At 44.4% G+C, this 20163-nt stretch overlaps 3 protein-coding genes across 4 annotated transcripts; 2 read left to right on the forward strand and 1 right to left on the reverse strand.

The window, feature by feature from the left end:
* Positions 1-4064: 4064 nt before the first annotated feature.
* Positions 4065-7550, reverse strand: LOC120698693. Of its 2 annotated transcripts, XR_005684986.1 has the most exons (5): positions 7142-7550; positions 5156-5756; positions 4823-5075; positions 4290-4464; positions 4065-4258 (listed from the first exon to the last, which is right to left on the reverse strand). XR_005684986.1 is itself a non-coding variant. In XM_039982407.1 (4 exons), the coding sequence occupies exons 1-4, from the start codon at positions 7302-7304 to the stop codon at positions 4432-4434; spliced, it is 1050 nt and encodes a 349-aa protein (XP_039838341.1). In that variant the 5' UTR covers positions 7305-7550; the 3' UTR covers positions 4065-4431. The 2 variants fall into 2 exon arrangements, 1 of the variants encoding a protein (XP_039838341.1); XM_039982407.1 differs by having other exon boundaries at positions 4065-4464.
* Positions 7551-12751: 5201 nt separating this feature from the next.
* On the forward strand, positions 12752-14204 carry LOC120700768. Its single transcript, XM_039984998.1, has 5 exons — positions 12752-12827; positions 12946-13070; positions 13761-13815; positions 13911-13941; positions 14108-14204. The coding sequence occupies exons 1-5, from the start codon at positions 12752-12754 to the stop codon at positions 14142-14144; spliced, it is 324 nt and encodes a 107-aa protein (XP_039840932.1). The 3' UTR covers positions 14145-14204.
* Positions 14205-16048: 1844 nt separating this feature from the next.
* Positions 16049-19378, forward strand: LOC120698694 (bZIP transcription factor 39-like). The gene is made up of 2 exons (XM_039982408.1): positions 16049-17656; positions 18537-19378. Exons 1-2 carry the CDS (start codon positions 16183-16185, stop codon positions 19007-19009), a joined length of 1947 nt encoding a protein of 648 aa, XP_039838342.1. The 5' UTR covers positions 16049-16182; the 3' UTR covers positions 19010-19378.
* Positions 19379-20163: the final 785 nt, after the last annotated feature.

Raw genomic sequence — 20163 nt, forward strand, 5'->3', positions numbered from 1 at the left:
AATTCCTTGTAGGAAAAGAACAGCGAATTTTCGGCAAAGAAAAAACTAGCGGAGTCAAAGCGATCCAATAGGTTCCAATTCGGAGCTACAGTGTCAATCTTGGAAAATTAGTTAAGATACTAAAGTTTCAGTAATGATTGGAGAATTAAGTATCTTTTTCCCCACATATGCAGCACATCATGCCCGGAAAAACAATTTCGGTCGACTGCGAATCTCTATCGTCTTGATTAAACAATCTGCCATCAGCCGAGTTCTTCCTCTTTATCCCAAAACAAATTTTAAAACCACGAGTCATTGCTCCTTTTTCTTCTTTTTCTATCACCATTCACCAAAGTCATTGATCCGTTGTTCCTCCTTATCATCACCGCCTAATGAACTAGTATAATAATTTTAGGCACGCATCAACCAAGATTTGCTATTTTCTAACCCTCTGCAGGTACGGCGGCGCTCATGTTCGGAAATGCGGTGGTAGATCGACGAACAATGATATGGCATGACACAGCTTTGCTTTGGCACTAGCAATAAACAAACTGGGACTTGGGGAAGATTTGGAGGTATCAGCTCGGCTGGAGATTGCATAGCGACAGCGATTTTTGTCCCCGGGATAGCGACCTTCAGATTCTTTCCATTTTATTCGCTGAGAGGGACAGGACGGTTTGACACCACAGATTTGCTCGTTTGGCTGCTCGTACAAGGAATTGATGTGGCACAACTGAATCCTCTAACCCTCGCCATACGTACCTACTCCACCTTTGATCAGTTCTGCTGTCTGAATATGGTTGCAGTTAAACAACTTTTCAGACAGGGCATGCTAGTTCAGGCTAATTCCTGCTTAATTAGTTCGAATTGGATTATCAAAATTAAAAGCAAGCATGATAGTTTATAATTTCTTGGTCCAGCTTTTAGCAGTGTCTAACCTTGGATTCTTGCAATTTGATGCAGGGCCTAGATCAGAGACAGTAGCACTAGTCAGTAGACGCCTGTATAAAAATTAAAATTCTGTCTGCATGCTCTATGATAGTAAGTAATTGGTGGGCACAGCATCTGGAGATTCGTCTGGAGAATCCAACTCACAGAAAGCTTTGCAAAATTCCCTGGAGTTAGGCCCAAAGCTTCACTTTCACGCACGATCGAGCCTGGGTCCGGTCAAAGTAAACTGTAGCTTTCACTTGTGTTCTTGCAGCGAATAAACAAGTGCAGACATGCTTGCTTTGCGACGTGAAAAAGTGACATTCCCTTGGTAATCCCTTGTAGTTTAATCCAAAGGCTGATGCATCATCAGCTCTCATCCCTCTAGATGAGAACAGGATAAAAAGTTGACTGGAAGCTAAGCATCGCCTAGCCATCAGGTTAAGCCAGCCACGCCCAGTCTGCGTGTCTGGTTGGCATTTGTTTAATACTGCTGGTCACCATCGTCGCAAGAGGCTGAAAGCGCTTTCATGGACTGGGTGACAGCCATGCTTTTCTGATGCTCAGTTTTCCCACACTTCCAAACAGTGGTGGTTAGGATCGAGTAATAGTGAACAGTGACGGCTGGCAGAATATAAGTGCCGAGTTGAAAGTCGTCATCTGATTTTAAATCTGGGTTTCTTCGGTTTGAATCTTGGTTTTCCTGAGACTGATCCCATGCTATCATCATTTATGCATGATAAAACGTACGGGTAGGACCCAGGATACTAAATGTACTGGTATGAATTCAGGATATCTGCATTTTTTCGGAAGAAAAAGATTCAGGATATCTGAATCACAAAGGCAGATGTTCGTATCTTGATTAAATTGCGTTTACTCTTCAATGGCATAAACCAAATAAGTTGTGAACGATAACAAGTGACACAACCTTAATTTTGTGTCGATATATTTACTGGACAGTAAAACTAGCTAGGCATTTTGTGTGTGTGAATTTACGAATGTCTGTAGGTCCAAGGTTTATGAGAGGTGAAACGCATTATTTAATGATGCACGATTTTTTTATATTGTTAAGATCAAATTAAATGATTAAGATTGCAATATATTTTTCTCATATCAAATAATTTTTATATTTTTTAACTCTAATCTCTTCTTGTAATCTCTTTTTTGTTAACATTTTGGTCTATTCCTGTTATTTATTTGTCTTGCATGATATCATTTCGTTGCACCAACAAGGCATCAACCATATGTAGCGATGTGCTTTTATTCTTATTGAGTACTAAATTAAGGGGTTATTGATTTCATCTACTAATCTTCCTTTACAGACTTTACCCCCATGAATTTCAATTCCAAAGAGTGAGAACCATGAACAAGTTCCTTTTTTTTCTGAAATTTTAGGTGCAATCATGAAATTGGTATATCGTATTAGTTTTGCCTTTGATTCTAAAGGTTTGGTCCTTCGGGTGAAAGGTTTCTTTTTTTTCTCATTGTTGGATTTTATTTCTTGCATGTTTTTTTGGTACTATGAATTAAGGTAGTAATCTTGGTTCTTTTTATTTGAACAATTACATATCTCACACAATTCCATAGTTTTTCATATCATTTTGTCTCCTTAACTTCCTTGCAAAAAGCATTGATGTCAGGAGATAATAATGTGTCGGATCTTCAAGAAATTGAGTACTAATTCATTTTCAGGTATCAATTTAAGGGGGTGGCGGACAACGAATGGCCACTATCTTGCGCAAGCTGCTCAGAGCCTCAGCCCCACTGCATATGCAATTATTTGTGCTAACAATTGTAATTGTTCTATCTTTATAATGAATGATTGCATGCCGTGGCCAATTCCTGACTTCTATGCTTGGGTGTTACATGATACCTGTGTGTATAGTTTGCCGGCCGTTAAGAAAGACGTTGCTTTTTTTTGCATGGACTGCCGCACAAAATACACACCAGCGCTCATAACTCACAAGCAACACCGGCGCGGCGAAGCGCGCCAATCTTCCTAGTATTTCGTCCTCGACATGCGTCCATGGTAAACCGATCTACTGATGTGGTTTTTTTTTTCTTTTAACTATATAGACCTACCAGTTTACGGAGGATATGGCAAAGATAGGGCCCTTGCAACATGTTTTTTTAAGCCTCTCGTCCGGGTATAGCTACAACATCTGTTCACATGCACAATCCTACACATGCACGCCTCACTCACACCACACACACACACATATATATATATATATATATATATATATATATATATATATATATATATATATATATATATATATATAAACAAACCTACAACTACACACACCACACATATATAAACAAACTTACAACTACACTCGATCTAAATCATATCCTCTTTGACTTTGAGATTACCGAATGGCTCCATAGACGACGGGTGTGTCGCAAGCCTCTCACTCACACCACATATGCATAAACAAACCTACAACTACACAAACCGGCTCCATAGACGACGGGTGTGTCGCAAGGCTCTCACTCACACCACATATGCATAAACAAACCTACAACTACACAAACCACACATACATAAACAAACTTACAACTACCTCAGATCTAAATCACATTCTTTTTTAATCACCAAATGACTCCCAGGAGCGTCGCAATCCAGGTAGCTCCTGCAGACTTTATTAAAGGAACCACTGTTCCGGGTGAGCAACCCACGCTCAAGCAGCGCTCGAATGGCGAGCTTGCCAACCGAGCTACGGCTCGTTCACCCCTTGCAACATGTTCTGATTGCTAAAAATAACATTGGATACACATACTAGTTGCTTAAAAAAACACCATTGGATACTCCATACTAGTTGCTAAAAATACCGTTAGATACCTACTTGCATCCCTACCCAACCAATTATTTAGCTTTTGTCTTCGAGTAAATACAGATTTCAATCTTAAACTTCATTAGATCTCTTTTGGATTCAAGTACTAGTGGATGAAAGTGCTAAACTTTAGCACTAGGGTAGGCTAAACTTTAGCCAAGATCTAAAAATTTTAGTAGAGATATGAGTGCTAGTAAGTGCTAAAATTTAGCATTCAACTTTACCCCATCCAAACAGGCCCTTGGTCTACCGTGTACTCTATGAACTACTATTAATGGTCAACCAAATAAACGGGACTGCCGAACAGAGAATAGCAGATTAGGAAACCAATGATCGCTGGCAATGACCAGCCTCAGACTAGTACCACCACCAGACACCACCACAGTTCACGTTTATCCACTCAACAGTGTTCTAGGGGCCCTAAACCCGAGTTGAGCAGACGAGCGCTGGACGTTAGACAAGCACCACTGCACCATCAGTTCCAGAGTAGTTCACAATAATAGTTTGAACGATACCTCAAAAAAAAAATAATAGTTTGAACGAATTAAGACTCCTTATACAAACTACGTTACACTGAAGTTTTGTAATAGAAATAGCTCGAATCTGAAGTAGACTCCACTTGACAACACAACATAGTGCAAGTTCAACAGAGAGTAGTTCCCACTTCCCAGAAAAAAAGAATCTCTTAACCATGGTTGAAGGATTGGTACAGTGGAACCTGCAAGAACAACAAAATATTCTGGTCATTTCTACGGAAGATGACCCCAAATGAATTTAACTGGCAGTTTTCCACTTGTTTGGAATAAAAGAATGTATATTATGGTAAGTAAAGGTCAATTTCGACAATGCAAGGATAGACACTTCAAGTTATGGCCCCAAAACCAGAACACCATAAAAGGAAATGCACGTGAGCACAAAATATGTTTGCTGGCTATCCAAGTCTAAATGGGCAACCTTGCGTTGGGCTTACTAAGTGTTTGCAATCACAGGGACTACATCTTAAGGTGCACAGTGCACTGACAATTCACTGAACCTTGCACATGATGTACAGTCTGAAAACTGAGTGATATGCACACCTGAGAAATCATGGGTCCAGCATTGTCATAGCAATGGGGATACATCATTGCTGGGGTTGGCCAGTGTGGGTAAACAGCGGCTCCAGAAGATGACCCCATCGATAGATCAGGTTGGCCAAAGAACACAGTAGGCTGGTTCGTGGACATGCCAGGAGATTGCACATAACTAACACCATACTGCATAAACTGAGGCACAACGAAGTTGTAGGAACCTGGGCTCAGGTTGAAGTCAGGCACTGGGCAACTAACATACCTGCAAAAGGATATATGTTACTCCATCCCATCATCAACATAAATTTGTGGGAACAAGAATTAACTAATGGATATGCTGACCTCTTGTAATTTCGATCATAGTCAGGGTCACTACGATCTTTTTCAGTATCCTTGAAAACTGCGACCCTAGAACGGTTGTTCATTGTGCTGACTTTGATCTCATCAGCAGAAGGCTCAACATTCACTGGCTCATCTCTGCCAGTGGAAAGAGTTCCCAAAGCAGTTGCAGCATCAGTATCTGCAGAAATGGAACCACTGAAGATGCGTGCTCGCGCTTTATTATATTCCTCTATCCTCTCTTCAACAGTTTTAGGTGCAGCATTCTTGTTTCCAGCATCAGCTGTGCCATTTTGGAATGCTTTGGGCCTTTGATAGATGACAAACTTAAGCTTCTCTGCTGCTTCATGGTCATTTCTTGCTTGTTTGCTGGGAACTTCTGATAAAGCAATAGGAGGGTATCTGCTTTCTGGTGTTTTTCTTGCAACTATCTTGGTAACTGAACCATCTACTAAACTATCTGCTACTGTAGTCTCTAGGCCATAATGTTGTGCGACACGATGAGCAGCACAGCGAAGGTATGAAGTAGGAAAGTTCTGGAAATCAAATTCTTGCAGCTGAGGGTTCTGCATAAATTTCTGTACATCCAGTTCCATCCGTAAAACTGTAATAAGAAAGAATCGGAATGATTATGTAGAAATAGAAGACTAAATATGCATAGTTACCTAGTGAAAAAATTTGTAGAAGAAACCAGCTAATAGGATTAATCTTCTATCAACCAGCAATTATCTTCAAAACAGAACAAATACTTTCAAACGTTCAATAACCAAATTAAAATTAGAAGTTCTATGCCACAACAGCAATCTCCAAATTCAGCTATTTATCTTAATACGCTCCTCATATAGTTTACCTTGATAGGATATTTTCAGACGTGCACAATGTCATTCCATTTCTGCCTTACAGATGAAGTTTAAAGAAATAATAAACAGATGAAGTGAATAACAATTTAACAATATGAAAAATAAAAAGGAATCAAAACCCAATTTCCACGGTGCAGATTCAGGTATATCTAGTGTTTATTGCATAAGATGCTTTACTATGGCTTGATCTGTATATAAAAGGTGCAGTCAGAAACAGGACACTTAGGAGTTTAGATAGGTACACAAAAGCACAAACTTCACAGCAAAGCAGTTTCAAGGCACGAAAGAAACAGAAAAAAGGCAAAAGCTTAGTTAGACATATTGCTACGGTGTGGTGGGAGATAATGCAGGGTATAGGGGTGGTGAGTTAGATAGGGACACGGGTAAACACGATAAATTAGCCAGTAGATAAGGAATGCTATGCATACGACGGATCACAGATCAGTACAACCTGCGTGCAACTGCACTGAGCGACCGATCACAGTTCATCAGCACATCACATAGCCCAAGGCAAGTAGGAAATCCAAGGTGATGTGCTTAGTTGTATGTGGTTGGGAAGCAAATTGTTGTCCGTAACCATTTCCGTTCATAGAAAGATCCCTCCCCCTACATCAGTACACTGCTAGCATCATAAAATGAGCTCCATCTAGCGCAGTTAAAAGCCCTACCACAACAATGATCATGCTTCCACTCATCATTACCAGCAATTTTCAGATACACGGAACCGATACAACAGTTAAACTAGAGCAAAAATTACCACAGGATTAGCAGCAAAAGCAAAGCATAATCAGCATCCAAGCAAGTAGCAACAACTATGTAAGCCAGCACAATACAACGAGCTTGAAGGACGGGTAAATCAGACATCGTAATTCGTAACAATTCCCTCACTAACCGCGCTATATCGCTCCTACCGAGGCAAATAAAACCGAAACCGACGATAATCCCCAATTACGCGCTTTGGAACGCAGCAGGCACAAACCCTAGGGACAGGACGCGCGAATCCGGGCCGAAATCCCGCCCACGCGGACCCGCCGCGACAGTCACATCCGCGTACGCGTGACCCCCTACGACACCGAAATCGCGAGCGAGACGGCGAGTGGATACACGAGGCGGCGGGGTGGGCACGTACCCATGAGGCGGTGGCGAGGGTTGTCGAGCGCCTCGACGAGGAACGGGTCCACGTGGGAGGCGACCCTCTCGTCGACGGGCACCGCCTCCACCGCCCGCGCGCCCTCGTCGGCCGCGGCTGCGGGCGGCGGCGACGCTGCTGCGGCTGGGGTGGAGGAGCTCATCGTGCGGCGGTAGGGGGCGCGCGCGGGCCGGCCTAGGGTACGCGGGGGGCGCGGCGGAGAGGAGAGGGAGGGAGGCTGCCGTGGACGACGGCCGACGACTCGCCTTTCCCCTCCCCGCGTCCCGATCCCGAAGCGGCTGGCTGCTGCTGCGGCTGCGCCTGCGCGGAGGGGGAGGCCGAGCGGTGCCCGTCTGCCCGAGAAGAGGAGAGGGGAGGGGGGGTTCCCAGCGCCAGCACGGCTCCGGATTTTTTAACGCCGCCCGCGTGCAAGTGCAACCAAACCAAACCAAACCAAAGGGATGGATCTGCGGTGCGGGTCGGATGAGGCGACGGATCGATCGGGGCTCGGCTCGCGGCTGGAGTTGGGATTGGAATCGGAATCGGCGGCGGGAGGGGGGCGGTCGCGATCCCAGGCGTTCGCGCGAGATCAGGCGGCCCAGAATGGCTCTCGAAGAAATGCGGCGGCTTTTGTTTTTGTACGCGGCGCGGGCCGTGGGATTTTCCGATTCACACACAAGTCTGAACACGTTAGCGCTGTTTCTGATGAGCTGTTGAACACGAGCGCCCGCCGATCAGCGGTGTGGGAAAGGCAACGTGGCAGTATCATGTCCACCGGTATGTCAAAGGATGAAAGGAGACGCAAATACCTAGCTATATAATATCTAGTTAAAAAGAACAAGCTCTAGTTTTTTTTGTTTTTTTTTTGCGAAAGAACAAGTTGTAGGTGAAAGAGTTAACAAAACTATTGGGCCATGCTAAGCCCTGATGAACCGCATAGTTCAACTCTCTGAATATTTTCCATGCTAACAAAAGCTGGATGCTCCGGGACACTGATAGTGCATGAGCTTTAATTAATTATTCTCACAAAATGATGGTGAGGTTTCTGCATGGAAGGCAACTTAAACTACTTACAGCTCTTGATTTTTGTAATGGTAGTCGACTGATAGGCAGAAGAATCCAATCCAATATAATGTTTTATTTAGATACGATACCTCAACACATTGTATACATATGCCCTACGCCCCTACCTTACCTTCGTTTGTTTTATGGGTTATTACTTTTTCAGGCTAGCTTGCAAGTCATTGTTTTTTTTGTCTTCAATCATGCTACTACCTTTTATCTTCAACACATACATCCGTAAGAATTGTTTGTCATGGTATTAGCAATTGAAAGATGAATTAGGCACTCGTAGATTACCATGTACTCTCTCTATTTCAAACTATAAGTCATTCTAGTCTTGTTCTTAGCAAGTTCTTTCTAATTTTGATCAAGTTTATTTATAGGGAAGTGCACAAATATCTACAGCATGAAACTACTTTTAAAGATATACAATGTAATATACATTGGTGATACTTTATTTGGTATTGCAGATGTTGACGTGTTCTTCCTATATATTTTTGGTCAAAATTAGATATATTCTGTGCAGGGGATTCTCTACTATAGATCTAAGTACGATTGTAAAAGTGTTGATGGGCAGCTAATTACTTCCAGAGACTGCGATACTGCATATTACTTTTTTTACCAAAAAAAAGTTACATGCTTCTAGCATCGATCCTTTCTTCTCCTCACAAGACCACAAGGTGGCCTCAAGTCTGAGACAAGAGGCGATTCTTTACCTTGGCAACGATTTTTAACTTGTCTCAGAAAACATGTTCGCTTGAGCCAAGGCAAGCGATTCGGCAAGCTTCGTGCCGTCGTCTAGCGAGGCGGTCAGCTCACGACAGGACGATGGCGCACGTTCCCCCAAATCTATTCCTGGGCCAACGGTTTCGGATCCACAGGCGCCGCCGGCCGGGCCGTTTGGTGGCTGGGGTGCTTGGACTACTACCGAGGGTTTTTTTTGTCACCGGTTTTATGGTATATCGTTGGACACTTGAATTTTTCTAATACCGCAAATCTAAATTCATAGAAGTATATATTTTCAAAGATAGCATGAAAACATGTTTAGCAAGGCTCCATGACATCCTAAATTCAACATAAAGTTTGGGATTTGCAAAAAAAATAACGAAGTGCCATACGTAACCTCGGCAAAGCTCAAAGAATATAGTACAAAGTGCAAATGCTTTATGCTACTTCCAAGTTTTGCTGCTCGCATAGCAAACGGTTGACCTCACTGCGACTGTGGAAGGTTGGCTAATGTTGCTTTTGTTAAGCAGGCTGGCTGTTGACTGTTTTGTTGTCTTGATTGACGATTGGTAGTGACTGTTAACCTCACTATGGTGCGGTGGCAGGGCAATTGCTTGCGCACGTAGCTAAATATTATTTTTGTTAAGTGGACTAACCGTGGACATCAATGAGTATGTTTACATACTCGTATTAGAGGTCCACTTGTATCATCTATAAAATAGTACAAATGTGATTTTTAGAGCTACGATGGAACTTTGTTTATGTGGAGGTATTCGGACCGTCGGAGAGAACGAACTTTACTTTACGATGTCACGAATTCCAACTGGTTCAGCCATAATGACAAGCGATTGCGAACCTATCCCGTGTGTAAGTGGATCTTTTACACTCTAATAAGTTGAGACCATAGTCACAGAATTCGGAGTCGAGAGTATCGTTCTTTGACCCGGAAACACTGATCCCGTCCCGGAAACGCGGGGTCATTTTCATTCCCGCCTTGTAAAAATCTCTCACGAGGACCGTATCTCATTCCTCGACCCCGTCCCTCGACCCCATCGACCCCGAATCTTTGTGACTATGGTTGAGACATGGAGCAACTCCGAGAGACTTTCTATATCTTTTCAAAATTGTTAGGAATAGAGATTTTGATATAAAAATATCCTCAAACACTAGATTCTCTAAGTAATTATCCAAATGTAGCAATCATTCATTCCACATTTCTCGCTAGCAAAAGATAGAAAAAATAGCTTTTAAGAGTGTACACAAGATATAGAAAAGTTGCTGGAGAGTGAAAATATGTAGAAAGTGGTTTTATGCAGAAAGCTCTCCAAATGATAATTTAGGTAGTGGAATTTAGAAAGACTTTTGAAGATGCTAAAGCTCCTTTTTATTTCTCCTCTATCGCAAAATGGGATGTCGACGCTTGTACTCAAGCAAAGACCATTTTAGGCCCTGTGTTGATGTTGGTGATCTACATCTAAATCTATTATTATATTAATAAGAGAGTGTTGAGAAAAAAATCACCACGTGTTGCTGAAATGGTCTAGAAATTCCTACATTAATCTAAAAAAGAGAAGGATGAACAACATTGAGTTTTGTGAAGATGTAACAGTCTAAACTAGCTCATAGAGTTCATATCAAATACGGTTAATAATTAAAAGTCGTTGCCAAATACAATGAGTAACTAGCTAAATTCGGAATTTAAAAAATAAAAAAAATAAAAGAGATAATCTTACAATGAGGATAACAGATTCTTAGCCCTGGCTGGTCCAAATTCTTCCGACCACTACCAAATTACAATGAAACTATACTATTAAATTATGTTCATAACAAATACGAGGATAAATGATTAGCATCGAATGTTTGGACACATGCAAGAAGTATTAAACAAAATTTGTTTACAAAACTTTTTACATAGGTGAGTTGTAAATCGCGAGACAAATCTAATGAACTTGCTTAATCCATGATTTGCAACAGTTATGCTACAGTAAATGTTATTAAATGGGCTTATTGGATTCATATGGCGATTTACAACCCATTTGTCCAAAAACTTTTATAAATAAATTTTATTTAGTACTCCGAAATACTAAAATTTTCTTTCAAAAAATTTACTCCAATAGAACTAAACACGGCCAGCAAAATGCATCGCACGCGTCAACCTGCAAATGGTTCGGGCCAGAGTGATTTTAGTGGATTGGATTTGCTTTGGGATTGTTTTGGTTGGGTTTAAATGGACTCATCATATTAATTGGTTTGGTTTGAGTTGGATGCTGGAATGAATAGTTCGGCCTGATTTGGATTGGGCCTAAATGATTTGGTTCTAAATGGATCGAGCCTATGAATTGGAAACGGTTAGACATCCACGGTAAACCCTATCCTACGACCTGCCCCGGACGGCCAAACCCAATCCTGCGAGTCTGCGACTCCACCACCCTCGGCCGCCACGACGCCAGGCGGTCGCGGGTGCCTCGCCGGCGCCACGCCTCCACCGGCCACCGTCGCCGTCGGCAAGCCTCGCCGACCCGCTTCCGCCACGCCTCGCCGGCCCGCCGCAGCCACGCCTCCATTGGCCGCCGCCGCCGCCACGCCTCCCAGCACCCGCTGGCCGCCACCATGCTTGTGGACGCGGAGCCGCCGTCGCCACGCATCGCCGGTTCCCGCCACCTCCGTCAAACCTCGCGGTCGCCGGTTCTCGCCGCTGCCACGCCTCCGCCGGTGAGTACGGCCCTCCCTCTAGTTGTTCATGGCCTTCTTGTTGGCCTTGAGCTGGCTGCCTGCAAGGAATCGAGCAGAAGCCCCCGAAACAAGACGAATCGATGGATGGGAGGAAGCGTAAGGGAGGGGATCTGGTAGTAGGGCGGGCGTACGTACCCTTGGACGCCTTATTCTTCTCGGCATTCCTCTCGCGGGCCATCTTGGACTTCTGGCCGTTGCCGCTGCCCATGGCTGGTGGTGGTTCCTCCGATTTGGGTGCTCGTGCGAGAAGGGTTAGGGTCCAAACTTCTTATGCGTCCATCTTGTTCAGTTAATTCATACCCCAAACTTCTTCTTTGTGAGAGCAAGCAGCACTTCAGGGTCCTGCTTTGTCTGCATATATGCTTCCATCTTGTTCAGTTTCTGCAGTACATTGTTCTGGTGTCAGGACACCCTGTTAAAATAAGTTAATGAAATATCTGAAATCCGTCGATGAATGGTACATATGCAATGTCCATCTGTCCCAAAATCTCAAACACCATTAGTACTTTGATTTTCTTATTCAAACAGCTAGAAGGAGTGGCCAAAAATAGTTCTGCAAATTTACCAGACTGAATTGATCTAGGAAGAAAGGACCATCATCAAATTTTGAAAGGGAGCTGTCTATTTTGTCAGGCTGATCAGATCCAAGCTCATGTGCAAGTCAGTTCAGCCTTCCACATTTGCTCCGATAATGCAAAATCTTTACAAAACAAGTTAAAAGAAAAAGATACTCGCCTCTTCTGATCAAACATTGAATTAAGTTTAGCTTTATCAACAAAAGAGTTAGGTTCTAAAGGCAGCAGATTCTTCTACTCTCCAAGAAGAAACTTGGCTCCAGTTTATTCTAAGGAAAAATGAAATGGGAGCTGCTGCAGACATTGGGATAGTTGCCCTCCCCCACGACAAATTAGGCACAATTGACTAATCATATTTACACAGGCACATTTGGCTCGTGCTGATCAGTTTCCTGTCTTATCAAAGATGGTTAGGGACTTTCTTGCTATCCCACTCAGCACCGTATCATCTGAATTGGCTTTTAGTTGTGGCAATAGGATTCTAGGGGACACAAGAGGCTCGCTAACGCCATAGATGTTGGAGGCTTTAGTTAGTGCGAAAGATTGGCTCACTATAGTCCAAGATAAAGATAAGGATAAGGACGATGAAGGTACCCACTGTTTCTTTTACCTTCAATAATCACCAAATTCTTATTTGAAATATGCAGAGATGAGAAGTTGTTGTTCTTAAGGCAAGTTCCTCTCTTTTTTGGATGCAGAGATCTTAAGTGAAGTTGCTGGGTTGGTGCAGGGCAAAATGTGCCACAGGTGGAATCAGCTGGACCGGTGGGGGCTTAACCGATGGAATTAGGTATGTTATAACTATAACTCCATTTGCATCTCCCTGGAACAGGGTATATGTTCTGTCTTTCTGTCTCTCATGGCATGACTGGTTTAGCCATCTTGTGAAATTTGTTTTAATTAATTTTATACCTGAATCCAAATTTCATACTTCGTACCTGAATCTTTTGGATTATGTGCAATAAATAGGTTATAGACTTTCCCTCTAACTATCAACTCTTTCATTTAGAAACTGACAATTAGAGATTCTTCAGCCGAACATGCTGAAATATTTTCAATTTCCTTGCCGTGCATGGTACTACCTTAATTCCAAGGAGATATTTGACTTTAGCTTGTAAATAAATCAAAAGGCACATGTATACTTAGTTTTATCTAAGGTCCCGTTTGTAATCTTGTGTTGTGAGTGATTAGATAGTGCCTGGCTTTCATATTAATTGTAAGTGAGAACTGAATAGCTGTGCAGATTCTGTATGTATAGATGGAATGTCGACCTTCAGCTTTACATGTTAGCTATAGGTCAGGCCACCAATATCGATAGGTCAGGCCACCAATATCGATAGTACCCATGCCTTAATTTGTTCTGGCATTCGCGAGCCTCCTTAAAGTTTCTTGCCATATCAAGTTCTGTACCGATATCTTTCTAATGTTTATCCTCAATACCCTGCCTGACTACAATGCAGCTTTACCTGTTTTTTTCTTACACATGCATCATCCAATTCTCTGATAAGCTATATTTGTTGCAGGGTTCGGTTGACATGAACAAACCTCCTGAAATGATATCTGGCAATATGACAGCAGGTAAATGAAATAAAAATACTTGAGACATTTTTAACTACAGCAATCATCTGTCTATGACTCGATGGATATTGATCAAACAGTTTCATTTGGTGCAGCCATGTGCGTCTATTCAAGACTCTTTATGAGGTAAGCTTACTGCAGCGCTGAATTCATTTTTCTTTTTCAGTCATCCACATTGCAACATCATATTTGGTGAAGTTGGCTATATATATAATGAGGGATCCTTATGTCCCTTGGGCCATACTGGCCGAATAACTATATGCAACTCAAATGGCAAAACTGAATTTGACAGGTATATGGAGAACAAAGAACCGGAGGCTCAGCAGTAAAAAAAGTGTATAAACCTGCATTTACCTTCCCAATAAGAGTGACCAGCAGCGGCAGCTTTACCTGCCGGAGTCTTATTTATGTTGTATCTAGTGGCACATGTAAGCATATGTATGGCCATATGGCACAATTCACTCACCGCCAAAACCTGTGTGCATACGTTGTGATTTTTTATTTGGATTCACTCCCAATTCAACGTGATATCACCCCCCGCCAAAACCTGTGTGGATATGCTGTGTGCGGGGCATGTGGGGGCATGTGGATAATCCATGTTTTTTTAATGGGTGGAACCCATGGATAAAGCATTGGTTTGGTTAGATATGGGGTGAAAGGAAGTCATGGATTGGTGTGGTTTGGATTTTGCATATCAACTAACAGGTTGGGGTGGGTTAAATAATCATCTGATGTTGCATATGTGCTGGGTTGGGTATAGCGTGGATTCCAGCCCATTGGCACGGTGACGCACGCGTGTTTCTCTCTTCTAGCCACGAGTCTTCGACACGTAGAAAGCATTTCATAGGCGCCAACCCCCCCCCCCCCCCCCCCCCCCTCTTTGGGTTGCTCGACGAGCATCAGAACTGTGCGTTTGCATGGCCAGAAATGGTAGTACTGGAGTTGAATGCAGAATGTTATTCCCCCCTCCGGACCTTTCCGCACCCTTTGAGTTTTTTCGCTTGTGGAGTGTCCGTGCTCTTTTTCTTGCTTGTACGCGAGGGAAAGATCACGTGCTCAGGCGAAAAATGATGAAAGCAGTAAAGCACGCCTCGACGATGCTGCCCTCAAAACTCATCCAAGACAGGAAGGTGAAGCTCCCATGTGCATACTTTCCACCCCCACACAGAGGAAGTGAAGTGCGCGTTTTTGCATATAAGCCCTTTGCAGTCACTAATAATTACTACTCAGTGGCAGTTAGCACCGTGCAATTTCAAAGTATTTGCCTGCACTTGGTTATACTTTTGATAGGCCTGATCTGCCATAAATTGGAGAATTGAACAGGCTTCCAGACTTCAGAGTAGAAACTAAGTACAATTACTTATCAGAGAAACTAAGTACAATTACTTATCGGAAAATGTTAGATCCATGTGTATAGCAAAATTTATGTATTTATTTTTTTTGCGGCTAAAAATCTATGTATTTAGAAAAACTAAAATGATGAATAATTTAGGATGGCGGTAATAGTATATATTGGATGCATGCTTGATTTATGATAATTTATTAGAGGGCGGCAAGCAGAAGGGAACGATCATATTTTGCGAATCAGTATGCTGAAAACTACCTATAACTGGAAAAAAAATTCCAGACGTACTACTCCTAGATATCCAACTCCAGAGCAGACAACCGGCGGCCACCTGCTACTCAATTAGGCTACCGAAATCCATCTCCAAGTTACGCAAATCGGCAAATGGAGTAATACCAGAGGATCCACATGGGAAGCTTACCAGAAAAATAGTAAAAATTCCTATCCGAAATCGTCACATTCGCTGCACCACTCACCTACCCACCAGACCATCACCAGAACCTTCCCGAACAGTTGTTCAAAAAAAAAAAGAACCTTCCCGAACAGGTCCCTGTAACTTTTCTAACCGGTTTGATCTTTACCCGCGGCCTCTGCACCTAAAACTAGCGGGTCCGCGGCCCCACACGCCAGCGCACACAGTCTTAGCTTCCCCGTTACTCATGCCCCGGCGCTTTTAGCACGCCAACAGTGCCGAGCCCAGATCTGGTCGGTATCGACGCAGTCACGCCGACCACGTATGCTAGACGAGCGGATGACCTGCGGGCCCCAGGTAGACCCGGACCCACATGTAATCGGGACGGAAGGATAAGTTCCGGGAAGCTACGCGGTAGGGAGGACCGGCACGTCCCGGGCACGAGCTCGTCAACCCCCGGACTCCGTCCGCACTCGCTCTCGTGACTTCCATTCCAAAATTGTCCGCTCCTTCCTCCCGTGCCTCCCTCCACCTCGACGATGCCAAAACCCTAGAGGGAACCCCACCCCACCTCTCCCCCCGTCTTGTTCCTCGGGGCGCGGCACCAGCCATGGCGGAGCCGGCACTCCTCGACCCCTCCCCGTTCGACCTCCGCCACTACCCGGCGCACCTCTTCGACCCGGACCTCCCCCTCGCCGGCGGCGACCTCCCGCTCGGCGGATTCGCCGGCGACGACGGGCTCGACTTCGACCTGCCGGCCGATTTCTCCGTCGACGACTTCCTCCTCCGCTCCCCCGACCGCGGCGGCGAAGGCGACGACTCCGGCGAGGGCTCCGCGGCCGGATCCGGCCCCGCCGCGTCCACCTCCGCCTCCCCGGTCACCTCCGCCGCCAATTCCGCCGTGGCCAGCGCCGGCGACCGCGAGGTGAAGCACGAGGACTCGGACGAGGGAAGGAGCGGCGCCGCCCCGAACTGGAGCCTCAAGCGGAAGCAGGCGAGCGCTGGAGCGAGCTCGGACGGGGCCAAGTGCCGCCGATCCGGCGACGGCGAGCTTTCCCCGTCCGCGTCTGCGTCGGCTTCGGCGTCGCGGGCCGCCGCGGAGGACTCCGACGAGAGGGGCGCGGGCGGCGAGGAAGAGGACAAGCGCCGGACTGCGCGTCTGATGCGGAACCGCGAGAGCGCGCAGCTGTCTCGGCAGAGGAAGAAGCGGTACTTCGAGGAGCTGGAGGAGAAGGTGAAGTCGATGCACTCGGTGATAAACGACCTCAATTCTAAGATCTCCTTCATTGTGGCCGAGAACGCCACGCTTCGGCAGCAGCTCGGTGGCGGTGGTGTGAGTGGCCCACCTCCTGGGGTGTATCCACCGCCGCTGCCGGGCATTCATTTCCCGTGGGTTCCTGGGTATGCAATGCGGCCTCATGGCTCCCATGTCCCACTGGTGCCTATCCCCCGCTTGAAGCCGCAGCAGACAGCGGCTGCAGCAAAGGTATCCAAAAAACCAGAGGTCAAGAAGGCTGCGGAGAGCAAGAGTAAGGCCAAGACCAAGAAGGTGGCGAGTGTTAGTCTTCTTGGTTTGCTGTTTGTTGCGCTTGTCTTTGGTGCTTTTGTTCCGGGGTTCAATCATAGTTTCGGAATGAGTGGCAGGAGCAACGATGTGATATTTGGAAATTTTGGCCGCTCTGATGCTAGGGTGTTTAGTGTCACTAACCATGGGAAAGGACCTAAAGGCGGTTTAAACAGTAGCGGCATGATTGATGCTGATCCTGGAATGGCTGGGAATGCTGATGGAGCAGGGCAGAAGCATCATCCTGCACATAACTCAAGTGAAATCTTGCCTGCTTTGTTATATGTGCCGAGGAATGGAAAACATGTTAAGATCAATGGTAATTTGATTATCCATTCTGTTCTTGCAAGTGAGAAAGCAGTGGCACATAGGGCCTCAACTGGTCAGTCAGTTAAAGACCACAAGGAGACTAGTGTTGCTATAGCTCGCTATCTGTCACCAACTGGAAAGGATACGGATTCAAAGGAAACGTTCCCGCCAGATGCATCACTGCCACAGTGGTTCCGTGAAGGAATGGAAGGTAAGCACATTAATGTTTAATTAGTTTAGCAATATCTGTTTATTTATAGTACGGCATTCATGAATTTCATTTGTCGTCATCTGTAGGGTTCATACATCCTTTTATGTAATGCGGTAATTGTAAATGATTCTTGTATTGTTATAAAGGGTATGCGACAATATATTTGAATAACAATCCAATCATCTTCAGATGTACAACATAAAATTTAAGACTTCACTAAGTGAAAAATACTAGTCTAAATGGTAAGTACAATCAAGTGACCTGTAGAAAAGCATGGAAGCAGCGAACTGGTTAGATTGGGAATGAAGTTATTTAAAGTTGCCAGCTGGTAATATGACATCGTAGCTCGTAGGGAAAAGGGAATTATGTCCATACTCAAGGCCTCTTCCTTATAGCAATCACCAAAGTGCTAGCTTAGTAAATAGCAGTTGTATTGTTCCCGTTCATGGGGGAAGTATCTATAATTGTGATAGACATGCCATATCGACCCATAAGAATTCAGGTGCTGTTAATGCTTAATTTATTCTGCGGTCATGTATGTGTTGATCTCTACAATGGCAGTAGGGGAATTTGAACTTGGATAGGGTGATCTTTATATGTTGATCCACGCTTTTGTTCTCCACCCATTTCTGAGGTGGCAAACAGTACAAAACTAAATTTGCAGCCTATGCTCGCAAAATCGATTGCAGAAGCAAAGAGGCAACAAATCGGTACTCTCTCAAAGATGAAATTTGTGTCCATTTTGTAGTAATATTTGGTAGGCATCCCGGATCTTTCGTCAGGCATTTCTTGTCAGAATCTCCCACTGATTGAGAATTGATACTCCTTGAGTGCTTATCCATAGTGTCTTACCCTGTGATTTTTATGTAACTATTTTCAGGACCAATTTTGAACTCAGGAATGTGTAGCGAGGTATTCCAGTTCAACATTTCCGCAGCTTCTGCCAAATCTGGTGGCATTATACCTGCTTCTCCCACTGTCAACTCCTCGAGTGTCAATGCTACCCAGAAAATTCCAAAACCTGCTCCTGCATATGGTGGCAAGCTGAAAAACAGGAGGATCATGTACAATGAGGCGATTCCACTCACTGGAAAAACGGTGAACAACACAGAGCCTCAGGCTTTTAACAGCACTTCTGAAAGCAGCAAGGTACCTGATAGCAAGCCAGCATCTTCAGTTGTCGTTTCTGTGCTAGCTGATCCCAGGGAGGCTGGCAATGGGGATGGTGATCCAAGAGTGTCGCCCAAACCCCTCTCCAGGATATTTGTTGTTGTTCTCCTTGACGGTGTCAGATATGTGACTTACTCCTGCACACTTCCTTTCAAGAGTGTCAGCCCTCACCTTGTGAACTAAACCATGGTGTCAGTGCAGTGTTGTAGTAACTCAGCAGCTAGATAGTTCAAAATCTTGTGCTGCTGCTTGCTAACAGTGGAAATAGACTTTCAGAGACTTCGTGTGCACTCGGCCTGAGGTAACTGGAGTTTGTCGAAGGTTTGTAGTGGAGACTGGTGAAATGTTGTTCTTCAAGTTTGACTTTAACTGATGCGGTTTGTCCTGCTATGTAGTTGAGTTCTTGGTACTAACCTCCTGTGTCTTGAGTGTAGAACCTGCGGAGCTGGAAAATGTAACAGTTGACGAGGGGATACAGGAACTCGAACGGAGCTATGTAACCCAAACAGTTTTTTACTGATAAGTTAATATATAGAATATGCTTCCTATTTCCATGTGGATAATGCGCCCATCGATTTCTCCGATCTGTTCTTTTTGGATCAAAGCTTCAAAGGTCACTGCCCACTGCCTTGTTTTCCTATTGAAAGCTTAACAGAAACCTACAATCCCATCCTTTTATTGAAAGTTTAAAAGAGGCGATTACAATCCGAGATAGGCCAAGGGAAACTCGACGCCGCGAGCGCAAACACCCCCTATTCTCGACTCAGTCCAAGGACACTCGATGCCTCCAACAGAAGTACAACACGCGCAGAGACAGAGCAAACAAAATGTGTACCAGGATGCTCTCAACCCACCATCTGTTTATCACTTTATTGTAGATTTGCTCGACATTTGTAACGTCGTCCTTGAATAGTGACTTCCCGAAACTTGAAGAGAGCCATCATCTTGTATGTGATTGCATCTGACGCTGGGGCTACACTTTTACTATTGAGGACCATGCTATTTCTTGTTTTCAAGAGCGTCCACAATGCACTGCACAATTTAGAAGGGAGAATGTGTGTTGGGCCATAAGCTCTCGCTGAACTGCGGAAGCAAGCATGGCCGACTCCTTTAACAGAAAAACACAATAAATAAGATCAATGATTTGATTCAGATTCCCAATCTCCTCTTGAAGGACACATTTTGTATTCTCACTTGCTTTGAATAATTTTGAGAAAAATAACCATTAGGCGATCAAACTCATCGATTCGTACAAAACGATCCCCCAATAAACCCCTCGTCTAAAACCCACTCTTATCTATCCGAAGGGTCGCACGCGCTCTCCCTTTCTCCAACCC

This window comes from Panicum virgatum, chromosome 3K, assembly GCF_016808335.1.
Source record: "Panicum virgatum strain AP13 chromosome 3K, P.virgatum_v5, whole genome shotgun sequence".
Lineage (NCBI taxonomy): Eukaryota > Viridiplantae > Streptophyta > Magnoliopsida > Poales > Poaceae > Panicum > Panicum virgatum.

Coding starts and splice junctions, on each gene's coding strand:
- LOC120700768 (XM_039984998.1), top strand. CDS start 12,752: ATGTTGGAGGCTTTAGTTAGTGCGAAAGATTGGCTCACTATAGTCCAA. Junction 13,071..13,760: donor TTGCATCTCCCTGGAACAGG/GTATATGTTCTG, acceptor TATTTGTTGCAG/GGTTCGGTTGACATGAACAA. Junction 13,942..14,107: donor TATTCAAGACTCTTTATGAG/GTAAGCTTACTG, acceptor TGAATTTGACAG/GTATATGGAGAACAAAGAAC.
- LOC120698693 (XM_039982407.1), bottom strand. CDS start 7,304: ATGAGCTCCTCCACCCCAGCCGCAGCAGCGTCGCCGCCGCCCGCAGCC. Junction 5,757..7,141: donor CCCTCGCCACCGCCTCATGG/GTACGTGCCCAC, acceptor TTCTTATTACAG/TTTTACGGATGGAACTGGAT. Junction 5,076..5,155: donor TATGATCGAAATTACAAGAG/GTCAGCATATCC, acceptor ATCCTTTTGCAG/GTATGTTAGTTGCCCAGTGC.
- LOC120698694 (XM_039982408.1), top strand. CDS start 16,183: ATGGCGGAGCCGGCACTCCTCGACCCCTCCCCGTTCGACCTCCGCCAC. Junction 17,657..18,536: donor GTTCCGTGAAGGAATGGAAG/GTAAGCACATTA, acceptor AACTATTTTCAG/GACCAATTTTGAACTCAGGA.